The sequence below is a fragment of the Hyla sarda genome, chromosome 7, assembly GCF_029499605.1.
Source record: "Hyla sarda isolate aHylSar1 chromosome 7, aHylSar1.hap1, whole genome shotgun sequence".
In the NCBI taxonomy this organism is placed as follows: Eukaryota; Metazoa; Chordata; class Amphibia; order Anura; family Hylidae; genus Hyla; species Hyla sarda.
The window spans coordinates 74586834-74602517 of NC_079195.1; the positions used below are offsets into that span (position 1 = coordinate 74586834).

Consider the following 15684-nt stretch of genomic DNA (forward strand, 5'->3'; position numbering starts at 1 on the left):
ATATGCACAAGTACACAATATATATATATATAAAAGAAAATATGGGGGGGGGGGGGGAAAGAGGTAGTAAAAGAGGGAGTGAGAAATGGAGAGACACAGACCACATGGCATATGAACTGCTTGCAGGTACCTAGATAGCATGGAGAGCTGGGATTAGTTGGCACAATACACGTGGGAACCACGGATCTTAATAGGCATAATACAAGGGTGCACAGTAAGTGCAATAGCAGAAACTAAGGCAGTAGTTAAAGGGGTACTCCACTGGAAAACATTTTCTTTTAAATCAACTGTTGCCAGAAAGTTGAACAGATTTGTAAATTACTTCTATTTAAAAATCTTAACCCTTCCAGTACTTATCAGCTGCTGTATGCTCAACAGGAAGTTTTTTTTTTTTTTTTCGTCTCACCACAGTGCTCTCTGCTGACACCTCTGTCTGTCTCAGGAACTGTCAAGAGCAGGAGAGGTTTGCTATGGGGATTTACTCCTGCTTTTGACAGTTCCTTAGACAGACAGAGGTGTCAGCAGAGAGCACTTGTGGTCAGACAGAAAGGGAATTTAAAAAGAAAAGAACTTCATGTGGAGCATACAGCAGCTTTTTAAATAGAAGTGATTGATTTACAAAACTGTTTAACGTTCTGGCACCAGTTGATTTTAATAACAATAGTTTTTCACCGGAGTACCCCTTTAATAAGCATAATATAAGGGTGCACAGCAAGTGCCATAGCAGAAACTAAGGCAGTAGTAAAGGCAACTTGTGAATTACAGGAGGGACAATAAATGTGAACCAGGAACAATACTGAGGATAGCAGCAGATGAGTAGTTGCTGGAAGAAGATCTGGGTCAGATGGAGAGAAAATATATAAATGACTACAGAGAAGGTATTGACTTAGGGGGGGGGGGGGGGTTGCCCAGGGATGGAGGTGGTCCTATTTCTGAAAGAAATCAGACTTTGTTTTTTTAATCCTGGAAAACCACTTTACAAACTTTTACTATGGAGACCTAAGAGACAGATAGGCTTTCAATAATAACTTACCGGGTAGGAAATGTTGGGTCATAGACAAAACTTAGAAGCTCCTGAGGATAGCCAATAGACACCAGTCTTTCAACAGTGAGGTCAAAGCCAAGAGATTCATACTCTGGAGACTTGTATACTGTGAAAACATAAAAATATGTACATCAGCTATAGTGTACTGGTGAACCCAATAGTAGTCTCATTCACTCAACCAAACCACCCAGCATATGATGTATAATGTAGGAGACTGTGTAGAGGGAAATAAAAAATCTAAATAGGATAAAAATGTTCTGAATGACTGAAGTCGACATCAAGCCGAACCTTTAAAGATGTACTCCGGTGGAAAACATTTTTTTTTTTTTTTTTTTTTTTCAACTGGTGCCAGAAAGTTAAACAGATTTGTGAATTACTTCTATTAAAACATTTTTTTTTACTCTTCCATTACTTATTAGCAGCTGTATGCTACAGAGGACATTCTTTTCTTTTTGAATTTCTTTTTTGTCTTGTCCACAGTGCTCTCTGCTGACACCTGATGCCCGTATCAGGAACTGTCCAGAGCAGGAGAAACCTAAGCAAACCTAAGTTCCTGACATGGACAGAGGTGTCAGCAGAGAGCACTGTGGATAAGACAAAAAATCAATTCAAAAAGAAAAGAATGTCCTCTGTAGCATACAGCTGCCTATAAGTACTGAAAGGATTGAGATTTTTAAATAGAAGTAATTTACAAATTTGTCTCACTTTCTGGCACCAGGTCATTTAAAAAAAAGTTTTCCAGCGGAGTACCCCTTTAACATGCCACCTTGTGACTATAGCTTGTTTCCTGACCCTAGGGCGCAGTGATCACTAAAGTATTATTTAGTATACAGCACTATAGACTCCAGCAAAGATATCTTTGGGTGTACTATAGTCAAACCTGCAAAGTTTATACCACTCGAACACAATATATAATTTTCTGATATCTAAAACCGGTTCGCAGAATGGATTTGAGGAAAGAGAGAGTTTATTACTTCGGTCAACAACGTGTTGCCCAAGTGTAGTTTCCTCTTAATAAAAGGGGTACTCCAGTGGAAAACATTTTTTTTTTTTTAAATGAATTGGTGCCAGAAAGTTAAACAGATTTGTAAATGACTTCTATTTCAAAATCTTAATCCTTCCAGTACTTCTTAGCAGCTGTATGCTACAGAGCAAATTCTTTTCTTTTTGAATTTCTTTTTTGTCTTGTCCACAGTGCTCTCTGATGACACCTCTGTCCGTGTCAGGAACTGTCCAGAGCAGCATAGGTTTGCTATGGGGATTTTCTCCTGCTCTGGACCGTTCCTGATACGGGCATCAGGTGTCAGCAGAGAGCACTGTGGACAAGACAAAAAAGAAATTAAAAAAGAAAAGAATTTCCTCTATAGCATACAGCTGCTAAAAAGTACTGGAGGGGTAAAGATTTTTTTTTTATAGAAGTAATTTACAAATCTGTTTAACTTTCTGGCACCAGTTGATTTAAAAAAAAATTTAAAAAAATTAAATGTTTTCCACTGGAGTACCCCTTTAAGTGTTCAGTCTTCTGGATGAGACAATACAGCGGACAAAAGGCCAACATACTCTATCCTGACACTCCGGGGAAGAGTTTCCCAAACAGGGTGCCCCCAGCTGTTCCAAAACTACAACTCCCAGCATGCCCGGACAGCCGTTGGCTGTCCGGGCATGCTGGGAGTTGTAGTTTTGCAACAGCTGGAGGCACCCTGGTTGGGAAACACTACTCTAGGGTAAACAGCTGACATCTTGGAGAATAAATTTTGCCTTAGGAGCACTTGATAAATAGCTGGGGAAGGGATCTAAACCCTGTGAACTTGTTCAGCAAGATATAAAGCCACGCATAGTGTAACACGGATGCATATGCTCTTGTGAAAAATGCGAACCCTGTGAACTCATTCTACAAGATATGAGGTTACACATAGCATTACAGGCTCTTGTGAAATACAGTGCATACCTCACTCAGATTCAACCTAGTTAAACGCTATATCAAATCTGGCAGGGATCCATTAAACACAGAGGTGTATTATTTTTAGTTGGCCCTGCTTTCCTAGAGTCAAATTCTTCAGCCGCTGCCACAGCACAGGATGTTCTCGAAGTGGGAAAACAGAAACAGTTTAGTATAGAAAGTTACAGTCACAATGATGGGGGCAGTGGGGCAAATTCAGGATAAGGGGATACAGGCAAAAGCACATAAATCCAAAGTAGCCCATACAGAAATGCAGCCACTAGCTTACCCAGGTAGACCTAGGAGCCCCCTTGTCCCAGCACTTTTCCCCTTATCCTAAACCATCATCATCCTCACTGTTGCCTGCCTGAAAAGGACTATTGAGGTTGTTTTCAACTATGCATTCTGGCATCCATCATTGATCCCTTCTACAACACTTCCAGCCAGTGATGGACTTCACCCCGATTCCCGGTGGGGTTTTCAGTATTTTCGATGGCAAAAATATTGCTGCACACTTTGTCATGCTTGCCATAAAACATCCTGGAAAGCTTGCTGGAACAACTGATATATATGTATGTTTAAAGGGCCACTCCACTGGAAAACATTTTATTTAAATCAACTGGTGCCAGAAAGTTAAACAAATTTGTAAATTATTTCTATTAAAAAATCTTAACCCTTCCAGTACTTATCAGCTGCTATATGTTCCAGACCTCAGCGCTCTTTGCTGACACCTCTGTCCATTTTAGGAACTGTCCAAATCCCCTTAGAAAACCTATCCTGCTCCACACAATTCCTAAAATGGACAGAGGTGTCAGCAGAGAGCACTGTGGTCAGACAGAAAGGAAATTCAAAAAGAAAAGAACTTCCTCTGGAATATACAGCAGCTGATAAGTACTGGAAAGGTTAAGATTTTATTTATTTATTTATTTATTTATTTAAATAGAAGTAATTTACAAATCTGTTTAACTTTCTGGTAGAGATGAGTGAAGTTACAGTGATTCGATTCGTCACGAACCTCGCTGCTCGGCATTTGCTGACTTTAGCCTGCATAAATTAGTTCAGCTTTCAGGTGCTCTGGTGACTCTCTCCTAGGACTGTAACCACCTTTTCCAGCCCACCGGAGCACCTGAAAGCTGAACTAATGTATGCAGGCTAAAGTCAGCAAACGCCGAGCAGCGAGGTTCGTGACGAATCGATCACTGTAACTTCACTCATCTCTACTTTCTGGTACCAGGTAATAAAAAAAAATAATAATAATAATGTTTTCCAGGGGAGTACCCCTTTAAGGGAACCTGTCAATGGGAAAATACAGTCCATATCACTCTGCAGGCATTATATTATAGAGCAGGAAGAGCTGAGCAGATTGATATAGAACATTTTGTGGGGAAAATACCAGGATAACTTGTCATTTATCCATGTAAAACTCTTCTCCTTCAGGGCTTAATAGTCATGTGGGTGGTCCTAATTAGTGATTCACAGCCATCTGTGTATAAGTGTGCACAGTGAGCTGTCAGTCACTGATTGGCACCGCCCATATGACTACTAAGCCTAGAATAAATAGAGATTTTCATGAATAAATGACAAATTATCCTGGTATTTCTTCAATAAATCTATGTATCAATCTGCTCAGCTCCTTTTCCTTTATAATACGCTACCTGTAAATTAGACTGTATTTTCTTTAATATGATATTTTTTTTTTTAAAGATATTAGTGTGCCATTAGGAATCAAGGTGCCATATATATACTGTCCCAATAAGGTCACCTTATCGTGGTGGGACGGTCCAAGCTATTTGGCCGCCAAAATGCAAGCTAAGTACCTCAATATTTCATAACTTCATAATTTTATATTTCCATTTATTGCACCATAGCTGTATAGCTTTTCATGTTTTATCTATATACTCATGTTTTATCTATACCTTTGTGCTAGCAGTGTGCCGCTGTATTCTTCTGTTGCGGTATATTTAGCCCAGCAGCGTGCACCTGTAAGCCAGGTTCATATAATAGTTTGGAATCAATAGTGCTGACTAACTTATTCTTTGTTTGTATTACACATATGGGGGAGTGGCTACCTCCATGTTGGCTCTTGCACCCCACCCACCTATCAGATGTATATAAGGTGTCATGGATGTTTCAGATCCTGCAATGCCTGCTGAACTGTTCACACAGAGGCATATTCACAGTGTAGGGTCCGTCCCAATGAGGTCACCTTATCGTGGTGGGATGGTCCAAGCTATTTGGCTGCCAAATTGCAAGCTAAAATAAATAGAAAGAAAAAAGACCGGGGAACGGCGCCTCGTGTATTACCCTTAAACACAAACAGCAAGTGTAAATAAGGGAGAAACCCACGGCACTTATAGGTGGCTGCTCACCAGATGTAAATAGAAGTAACGCATATCACCCTAAATAGGGGTACTCACTGATGTCCAAAGGAGGGCTGCAAGCCGGAGGTCACAGGCACATACGTCCTGACGTAGTCATCAAACGGAAAATGGAAAAGGACCTCATTCATCCAGGCGCTGCCGGTTAGGTCATCAGGTGCACAAAATGATGCAATGTATACCTTGGAATATTGTATACATGAAAGTTTATAAAAAAATAATAAACAACATACAGATATCTGTATGTTGTTTATTATTTTTTAATAAACTTTCATGTATACAATATTCCAAGGTATACATTGCATCATTTTGTGCACCTGATGACCTAACCGGCAGCGCCTGGATGAATGAGGTCCTTTTCCATTTTCCGTTTGATGAAATTGCAAGCTAAGTACCTCACTATTTCATAACTTCATAATTTTATATTTCCATTTATTGCACCATAGCTGTATAGCTTTTCATGTTTTATCTATATCTTTGTGCTAGCAGTGTGCCGCTGTATTCTTCTGTTGCTGTATATTTAGCCCAGCAGCGTGCACCTGTAAGCCAAGTCCATATAATAGTTTGGAATCAATAGTGCTGGCTAACTTATTCTTTGTTTATATATATATATATATATATATATATATATATATATATATATATATATGTATATATATAGCCATGTTACATCATTATATACATGAGTCAAATGTAATAGGCGATAAGTATAATTACTTTAATATCCATACAGTTGTTTCCTAAATATGGCCACTTATAAGAAACAAAGAACTTTCTAATACACAGCATGTATTTAAGTGGCAATCTGGAACTTTCTCAGTAACATTTCTAAAACAAACAATTAACTATAACCGGTTCGGAAGGTTTCCTGTTGGTGATACATTTTGAGTAGCAATATAAATAAGTGAGTGATAATCCCGCTATCATGTTTAACATATCTAAATTTAAATTTCTTCCATGTTTCTTTTTCTTCTTTTGCTTCTTCCTCCTTCTCTCCTCTTTATCCATTCCATGACAGCAACTTTTGCAAAAAGGGATTCAGTGACTTCGAGCCATTTACATGTCTACTTGTAATGATCAACGTTCTTAGCTGGTGTAATGTAATTGAGATATAGACTGTATTTTCAGGTGACAGATTCCCTTTAGGGTAGGGTCACACATGCTGTATTTAGCTGCTTTATATTTTTCTACCTATTGGATTCAATGGGGGCGCAAAATCAGCTGCAGAAAATAGCAAAATACACCGCAGAATATGGCACATGTGACCCTACCCTTAAATGGAGGCTGAGATATATACAGTTGCATCTATCACCCATTTTACAGAATCTTTTATATGTAATAGTTTATTTAGCTATTCCATACTTAAATTGTCCCTGTCATTTAGAAAAACTTTTGACATGTCAGGCAGAGTGTTCAGACCCTAGACTAGTGTTTTCCCAACCAGGGTGCCTCCAGCTGTTGCAAAACTACAACTCCCAGCATGCCCGGACAGCCAAAGGCTGTCCGGGCATGCTGGGAGTTGTAGTTTTGCAACAGTTGGAGGCACCCTGGTTGGAAAATACTGCCCTAGACCAATCTCCAGGATAAGCACACGGTAGGTAGCACACTTTAGGGTGGCTGCATACAGTGAGCTCTCTTTGCCCTACAAGGAAATCTTTCATATGTTCTTTCTAAACTGTTTCTGTCTGCAATGGGATTTGTGTATACTGGTTTCCAGCTATATATTAAAAAACTGTGTCCAGAAATATGGTTCTGACATTAAAATGAGCATACAGCCAGAGCAAATCAGAGGGAGTAAGATTTAAAGGGGGTACTCCCCTGGAAAACATTTTTTTTTATTTTTTTAAATCAACTGGTGTCAGAAAGTTAAACAGATTTGTAATATACTTCTATTAAAAAATCTTAATCCTTCCCGTACTTATCAGCTGCTTTTATGATCCATAGGAAGGATCCATTTTCTTTTTGAATTTCCTTTCTGCCTGACCACAGTGCTCTCTGCTGACACCTCTGTCCATTTTAGGAACTGTCCGGAGCAGGAGAGGTTTTCTATGGGGATTTGCTCCTACTTTGGACAGATGTGTCAGCAGAGAGCAGTTCAAAAAGAAATTCAAAAAGAAAAGAACTTCCCGTGGATCATAACAGCAGCGGATAAATACTGGAAAGATTAAAGACTTTTTTTTTTATAGAAGTAATTTACAAATCTGTGTAACTTTCTGGCACCAGTTGATTTAAACAAAAATGTTTTACAATAGAGTACCCCTTTAAGCATATCAGGTCTGGAGCCGCACTCTATTGTGCATGATTTAACCTCTGAATGGCTCTAAAAGCATGGCAGAGCATGGCAGAGCCTGTTTTCCTTCCTTCAAAGAATGGGGGGAAATCGATAAAACCACAAAGACGCTTTTATCACTAACACTGCAGCTGTTTCTTTCCAAAAGGACACCGGATCAGAGAGAAAAAAGGTAATCCTAGACATCACAAATGACAGCAAAGGAGAAACCAGCAGAGCCAGACACAACCTGAACTAAGGAAAGAAAAATTCTGCAGTAGCACCTAGCATTGTTTTCCCGTCTGTCCATTTGTTTGGAGGTCTTAGTCCAGACTGGTTGAGCAGTTGCTTAGTACTACAATTCCCAAGATGCATTTCTTCCCTCAACTCTTCATAACAGTCCTCCAACCCTGTTTATTCTCCTCTTACAGCACTCCCTGTTCCCTGCCCAGGGCTGTTGCAGAACATCTACTTTCACAGCAGACTGTCACACAATCAGTGAGGTAGCAGCATCTGCTGCTCTCATTCCCTATCTGCTCCTCTGCCTGTGGCATAACTAATCACAAGGCAGCATGCTGTACACACACTTTATTCTCCATAAATGTCCCAATAAAGATATATGTGTTTATATTTTAATAAAAAAGAGATGGTGATGTAGCCTGTAGGGGCTGGTCAGAGGTGGAGGCATCACACAGGGGGAGGGGCTCAAGATAAAAATTGATATGCAGCCACACCTCCTGAGACATGGCACATTGTCTTAGAAAACCGGGATGTGCTGGAGAGCTAGTGAAAAAGCCACATTAAAAATGAAAACTTCACAACTTCCTGTCAGGGATAAATTGCCCAAAAGAATGATGTAGGCAGTATAATTTGTGATAACACTATATTAGTAAGTTATACATCTTGGAGTGATAGTCTTATTTAAATACACGTTTCTGGAATACCACTTTAAAATGTCAGGACAGCCTTTCTCAAAAGTACTGAATTTCAAGCTATTTTTGTGAAGTTCTTAGCAAGCAAAAGAAAGCCGAAAAATAGATTGTCATAATAAAAAGACCTCTCATGCCTATTGGCAAAAGAAGCTAGAGACTAAATAATACTGAAAATATCCTGCCATCAGAAGTGGACATTGATGGTCCTGGATGGTCCAAAATATATTGCAGGGCTTCTAAACTTTTCCACGCAGTCCTTACTGTGTACTATGAGCCATATCAATAAAAACAGGAGCATAGCCATAATAAAAAATGCTGGTTATCAAAAATTCTTAAAGCATTAAAATGATAAGTATTATGAAAAAAATACGTATCCCCTATCTGAAGGATACTTATCCTTTAAAGGATTTTTGAAAACACTGTGTTCGGGTCTAACCTGTACACAGAATCAAAGGTCATGGGAAGGCTTGAGCTGTTGCTAGAGATGGAGGCGGCCTTGTTTACAAGTAACCTGACTGACAGCTCGTTTCCATAAGCTGCCATTCAATACCCTTGCTGAAAATGCAACCACTGTACTATCTCTCTAATGTACTGAATGTCAGAGAGGCGTGAACTTTGACAAGATTAAGTGGACCCATACACAAGTATTGAAATACAGTCATTGCGAGAGGCCAAAGCCTGTCACTAGCTGCAAAGAAATATGTCCTTGTTGACACTCTGGAAAATGCAGAGGAACTGTATAGATATATGGAGTGATATATGGAGTGACTTGACTTAGCACTGAAGGGCAGCACTTTCCTCTACACAACATGACCAGACACCTCGGATTCTACAGACCTAAGAATGCATCAGCACTAATGTGGAGCAAGAGAGCAATATCCTTTAAATGGTGACTGTCACGTTTGGACACACTATGGAAGGCCAAAAAGATGATCAAAGGTTTTTTTTTGCTGCTAGGTGCCCCCACAATCAGACTGTGTTTTACCGTAATGTAAACACTATGGAGGAGATTTTTTAAAACATGTGCAGAGGAAAAGTTGACCAGTTGCCCATAGCAACCAATTAGGTCTTTAATTTTCAAAAAAGGCCCCTGAAATATAAAAGAAGCAATCTGTTTGTTTACTATGGGAAACTAATCCACTTTTCCTCTACACAGGTCGTGATGAATTCCCCCCCGATGAACATTAATGGCTGCCCACTGTTTATAGTAAACATGCAAACAGAACCCAAATCTATTCTCGTAGCATGTTCTTAAACAGAAAAAGTGGTCTAAAGTTGTCTTGGGGCCTCAGACTGGAAAATCCGTTTGTATATGTAGATAGAGGTGACATCCCCACTAAGTACTGTACTTTTTTCAATGAATACAGTGGAGAACTACAAGAAACAGCAGCTTGAATATGCTTTTAAGACCTCTCATGTCCCTTCATCGAGCATAGTTACCTATAGGGACCCAAGAGGTCTTGTGAGCTTGCAGTCTATATCTTCTCAGTTAGCCAATAAACGTATCCTCTTTACGCCACTTATTTAGCTTAAAATAGTGAAACATGTAAAATTGGCATGCATCTTTGGGGTGGGCCTCCACAGTCATTTCTACTGGTGTTCCCATGTACGTCAGGCTGTATGTACTCTGATGTGGGTTTTCTTTGCACTGGGCCTAATCAGTAGGATAAATAACCTGAACCATGTAATTTAGTGAGGTGCACTCCTTTCCCAGGCTTAGCTGGCCTAAATAATCATCTGTAAATACAATTCTAAGAAGCAGAGACAATATTCTGGGACTAAAGGGAAAAGTTATAAATAGCAGCTTTGTAAGGCCTTAGAATTCTTTCCATGCTCACCAGCAAGTGTATAATCCATATCAAATCCAAAGCACTTGATCTTTTCCATGGCTAGACTTCTGTTCACAAAGACCCTGCAGGACAAGAAAAGAAAATTACACATGAGGGAAGATTGGGTGCAGAGATATGACCTTAAAGGCTGCCCGCGGAGGCAACTGGCAGCCCAGATATTATTTCCTTCAGAGGTCACATTTACCTACAATAAAGATCACAGGGAGAGAACCTTGCTAAAGGGAATGTATCACCTTGGTTTTTTTTTTTTCTACTGAAACATACTGTACATTTTAATGGGGACGGCCATCTTGTCTGAGCTGTTTTCCACAACAATTAGATGCTTTCGAGCAAGCCCCAAACACAACAGAATGGTGCAGTCCCTTCTCACTGAGAAATGGGAACATTTTCTGGGCATGCTCCGGGACCTGTATTGTGACATGTACTACAAGATTTCAGTAATATTTTAAAATATATTTAGCAAAATTGGAAGAAAAAATTCTCTAAAAATATGTGAGTTTTTTATTTTATTTATTTATCTCTTTTTCTTTTCTTTTTTTTCTTTTTTTAAGGAAACCATAGTACTTTGAGAAAACTTACACAAGCAGATGAACCCCAATGACCCTTTTTTTGGCCTCCCACATGTGACTGGGTTCCACACACACACACACACATTTGTACCAGAAGATTTCCCAAAACATACGGCAAATTGACATCACAAATTTTGCATGGAAAAAGCCTTTAAAGTAAAGATTTTTGTGGATGAAAAAAATGAATGATGATGTTGGGGTAGCAAAGGTGTCCACCAATGGTCATTCATGACTGCCTGCTGTACACACGTGACCACCATTACTACCTATACATAATTCAAATGGGACACCAGCCTCAATATTTTTATCCTATTGTCTAATATTACGTAACTACAATCTCCAATATCAATCTCCGGTAAGGAAATACATCTTCAGGAAAACAAAATTATTTGTGTTTTTGAAAATAAATTAACAAAAATCTGCTAAAAGCCACAGTCCTTAAAGTATATCTCCACTGTTTGTCTACAGGTTACGATTAACCAAAATCTCATTGGCTTCCTAAAAACACGTGATGTATTTCTTTTTAGACCTTGAATAGAATGGTGCCACCTGCCTATACAAGCCAATATAAGAATGACACCTTATCTATACAACCTGTCATACACGCAGTTCTTTTATTAGCTTGACATACTACTTTTCTGTCTTTTACAAAAGGTTTTGGGCATTTCTAAGCTTCACCAAATACAAGTAGGGAAAGAAGACACAAGGTAATAGTAATGGAGTCATTTACACCCTCGTATGCTGCCTGTGACTGCCAAGGTCAGCTCCATGATTCCCAAAATGGCTGACAAAGATCACAACCCCTAAAAACTTCCCTCCTTACATGTGTTTACCAAAAAAGGTCTCCTTACTCCAAAAAAAAAAAAAAACTTGTCTCACTTCCCTGCAAACTGCTGTTCACTGTATGTTAGAGGAATTCGTCATAAACATCAGAGAGACCAATACAGAACACAGGAAGTGTGGGTGAGCTTAGCTAGTTTTAAAAGGGGCACTCCACTGGAAAACATTTTCTTTTAAATCAACTGGTGCCAGAAAGTTAAACAGATTTGTAAATTACTTTTATTAAAAAATCCCAATCGTTCCAGTACTTATACAGCAGCTGATAAGTACTGGAAGTATTGGGATTTTTTAATAGAAGTAATTTACAAATCTGTTTAACTTTCTGGCACCAGTTGATTTAAAAGAAAATGTTTTCCATTGGAGTACCCCTTTAAGTGCAAGAGAAAGATCTTGGATTCTGTAAATGCAAGCTGAGCTTATATGCCTCCTCCAGAGGATCCATACTGTGCCAGAGAGGTAAAATTAAAGGGGTATTCCAGGCCAAAATTTTTTTTTATATATCAACTAGCTCTGGAAAGTTAAACAGATTTGTTTAATAGTTCCAATAGTTATTAGCTTCTGAAGTTGAGTTGTTGTTTTCTGTCTAACTGCTCTCTGATGACTCACGTCCCGGGAGCTGTGCAGTTCCTATGGGGATATTCTCCCATCATGCACAGCTCCCGGGATGTGACATCATCATTGAGCAGTTAGACAGAAAACTTCAGAAGCTAATAACTATTGGAAGGATTAAGATTTTTTAATAGAAGTAATTTACAAATCTGTTTAACTTTCCAGAGCCAGTTGATTATATATATATATATATATATATAAGGTTTTGCCTGGAATACCCCTTTAAGGCTTCCTTCTTATCTTTGACCACCCATAAGGTTCTGGGCATTTCTCCCTTATGTAGCTCACCCTCACCAGCAACAGTTCACTGCTTGGACCAGGGCTGCATTTGCAAAGTACTTCCTGACTTGCTGTTGCGGTTTTCCTTTTTGTTCACATAGCACTATAAAAATTCAGTGCATCAATAACTACCTTCTTCCCCTACATGCCACCTGTAGTGTGGTACTGTAAATTATCCGTTAACACCGCGCCAGTCTCTGATTTGCCAGGGAACTAAGGAAAGAGAAGTAACAGAGTGTGTACTCTGTCTAGTTTGTGTCCAGCTCTCTTAAATGGAGAGAATGAGAAATAGCTGACACTATGGAGGAGACTCCCGGGTGCTATATAACACACCTAGTCACCACTCCGCAGGGTTAATCTTACAAAACCAGCCAGGTTTATCAAATTCTTTTGAAAGTACAGGTTTGCTTTAAGGATGTTCTTATTCACCGACTGTAAACAAAGATCTTAAAAGTAATTAGAATTGAGCAAAGAGCCAAATGATACATTTCTGTAATTATCTTACCAAAACATTTCAGACGGGATCTAACTATTAAAAAGAAAAACTTTTATAAAGGGTGTCTATAAAAGGTTTCAATAAGATAAATACAGAAAAGAGGCTTCTGTTTCAAAAGATAAAGTGGAAAGATACAAAATACGTATTTCATCAAGGTAAAAGAGGCGACAGAATGAGAACGGCTTTGATGACCCAGGGAAATCCAATGTCTTTCCATGAGAGCAGCCATTGATTTGGATCAGATATCACAAGCATGCTTGGCACACAGGGTAAATAGGTGCCGGATGATGCAAGTACATCAATGCCCTTCAATTTAATCCAAGCCAAATCCCGCAAACATTTGCTAATGGGGGAGGGCAAGGATGACATGGCACTTTCAGGAAAAGTGTACAGGTGTCAATGTAGCTTTGCCAAAAGTAACGCTGAAAGAAAGGGGATCTTTTCTTTTCCATAAATATGGCTACTCTGACAGAGCACATATAGTGCTGATCATGGACAAAACATGCAGTTTGGAAGAAGAGTTCAGATACTCCTATCCTTATGAAAGTAATGAGACATATTCTGCATTTATAACCCTAGAGCTCAAAGCTGCAAGTATACCATGAAATTAGAGCAACTCATCTAATTAAAGTGACAGCACCCCTTTAGTAAGTATTATGGAGATTTGTCCAGTGAATAGTGACATCTAAATCCTGTGGGACTGACCCAAAGAAGATACAGTGGCCCCTCAAGTTACAATATTAATTGGTTACAGGACGACCATTGTATGTTGAAACCATTGTTTGTTGAGACCAGAACTCTATGGGAACCTGGTAATTGGTTCTAAATGCACCAAAATGCCATCGTAAAATAGGAAAAAGTGAGAATTAGAGAAAAATAAGTAGATGACTAATACAGATGAAGCAAATCCTTACATATAAAAGTAAGAAAGATCTGCTGGGAGCTGTAAATCACTGTCTATGTCAGTTTTTCCCAAGCAGGGAGCCTCCAGCTGTTGCAAAACTACAACTCCCAGCATGCCCGGACAGCCAAAGGCTGTCCGGGCATGCTGGGAGTTGTAGTTTTGCAACAGCTGGGGGCACCCTGCTTGGGAAACACTGGTCTATGTAGAGGACAGGAGCTTCTTCTGGGGTCCTGTACAGTACACGCAATGTCCTAAAAAAAAGTAATGGAGTCACCTGGTACAGGTAAAGAGTAGTACAGAACATGTAATACCTCCCTGTAATGTAGGGAGGCGCTATGAGACACCAGTCAGTGCATACACTTCAGTAATACAGGGGTTTTACCAGCGAATGCCCATTCTGATTGGTTGGTTCTTCCAGCCGTTGACACATTTCACAGATCTGGACTGTCTGTACATTGTATGTTGAGTCTGGTTTCAACTTACGATGGTCCAGAAAAGACCATTGTATGTTGAAACTATTGTATGTTGAGGCCATTGTAAGTTGAGGGATCACTGTATTGTAATCTTCCAAATCCTATAATAAGACCTCAAGGGAACGTGTTTGTGTTCCCGAATAATGGACGTCAATTTCTTTTACTTTTGTCAGAAACACGGATCACACTAAATCTCCTGGACATTCCTGACAACTTATGACAAAGCAGATGTCTGTCCTTACGACAATTTAACCCGAATTGGTTAGAAAGAACCTCTGTTATACATGTGTTGAAAATAAAACATAAAACTTTTATTATAATATGTTAAAGGAATAAAACGGTGAGAAGCACACACAGAAACAAAATTCCATTTGGGTCACATATATTTTTTTCCTTAAAGAGTATCACTACTGGGTCACCACGGAAAGCCCTACTAGCAAGATATAGGGGATATACTCCCCAAAATAGTGTGAATTATTCCCTGAAGTGGATAAGAATCCTAAATTGTTATCACGGTGAACGCTCACACCTACATAATAATAAAGTCCGGGTCACAAGGGTATAATCAACCCTCAAAAAGAAACACGGCTCACACTAAATCTCCCGGACATGTCGATATTACATTGCTGACAACGCGCGACAAAGCAGATTTGTGGCCACAATGTAACAGCCGTCACCGGCAGCTTAGAAAACAACCTAGCGACTAACTGAATATGTGACAGCGGGACACATTTAGCACTGGACGTGTAGCTTCGCCCAAAACCAGAGCAAAAGACAAGATCAGAAAAGGGTGCCAGGAATCAGCTAGGTTTATGGGTGTTTACTAGAGATGGGCGAACTTACAGTAAATTTGATTCGTCACGAACTTCTCAGCTCGGCAGTTGATGTCTTATCCTGCATAAATTAGTTCAGCTATCACGTGCTCCGGTGGGCTGGAAAAGATGGATACAGTCCTAGGAAAGAGTCTCCCAGGACTGTATCCACCTTTTCCAGCCCACAGGAGCACCTGAAAGCTGAACTAATTTATGCAGGAAAAGTCATCAACTGCCGAGCCGAGAAGTTTGTGACGAATGGAATTTACTGTAAGTTCGCTCATCTCTA

General features: G+C 39.5%; 1 protein-coding gene across 2 annotated transcripts in view; it reads right to left on the reverse strand.

Moving 5' to 3' along the window:
* NT5C2 (5'-nucleotidase, cytosolic II) overlaps positions 1-15684 on the reverse strand; it is a 111300-nt gene that overhangs the window by 48714 nt on the left and 46902 nt on the right. For both annotated transcript variants that reach the window (XM_056529660.1, XM_056529661.1), the window contains exons 3-4: positions 10402-10475; positions 1034-1151 (exon numbers count right to left, since the gene is read on the reverse strand). In XM_056529660.1, coding sequence (XP_056385635.1) covers positions 1034-1151; positions 10402-10475 — 192 coding nt within the window. The remainder of the gene's footprint in view (positions 1-1033; positions 1152-10401; positions 10476-15684) is intronic.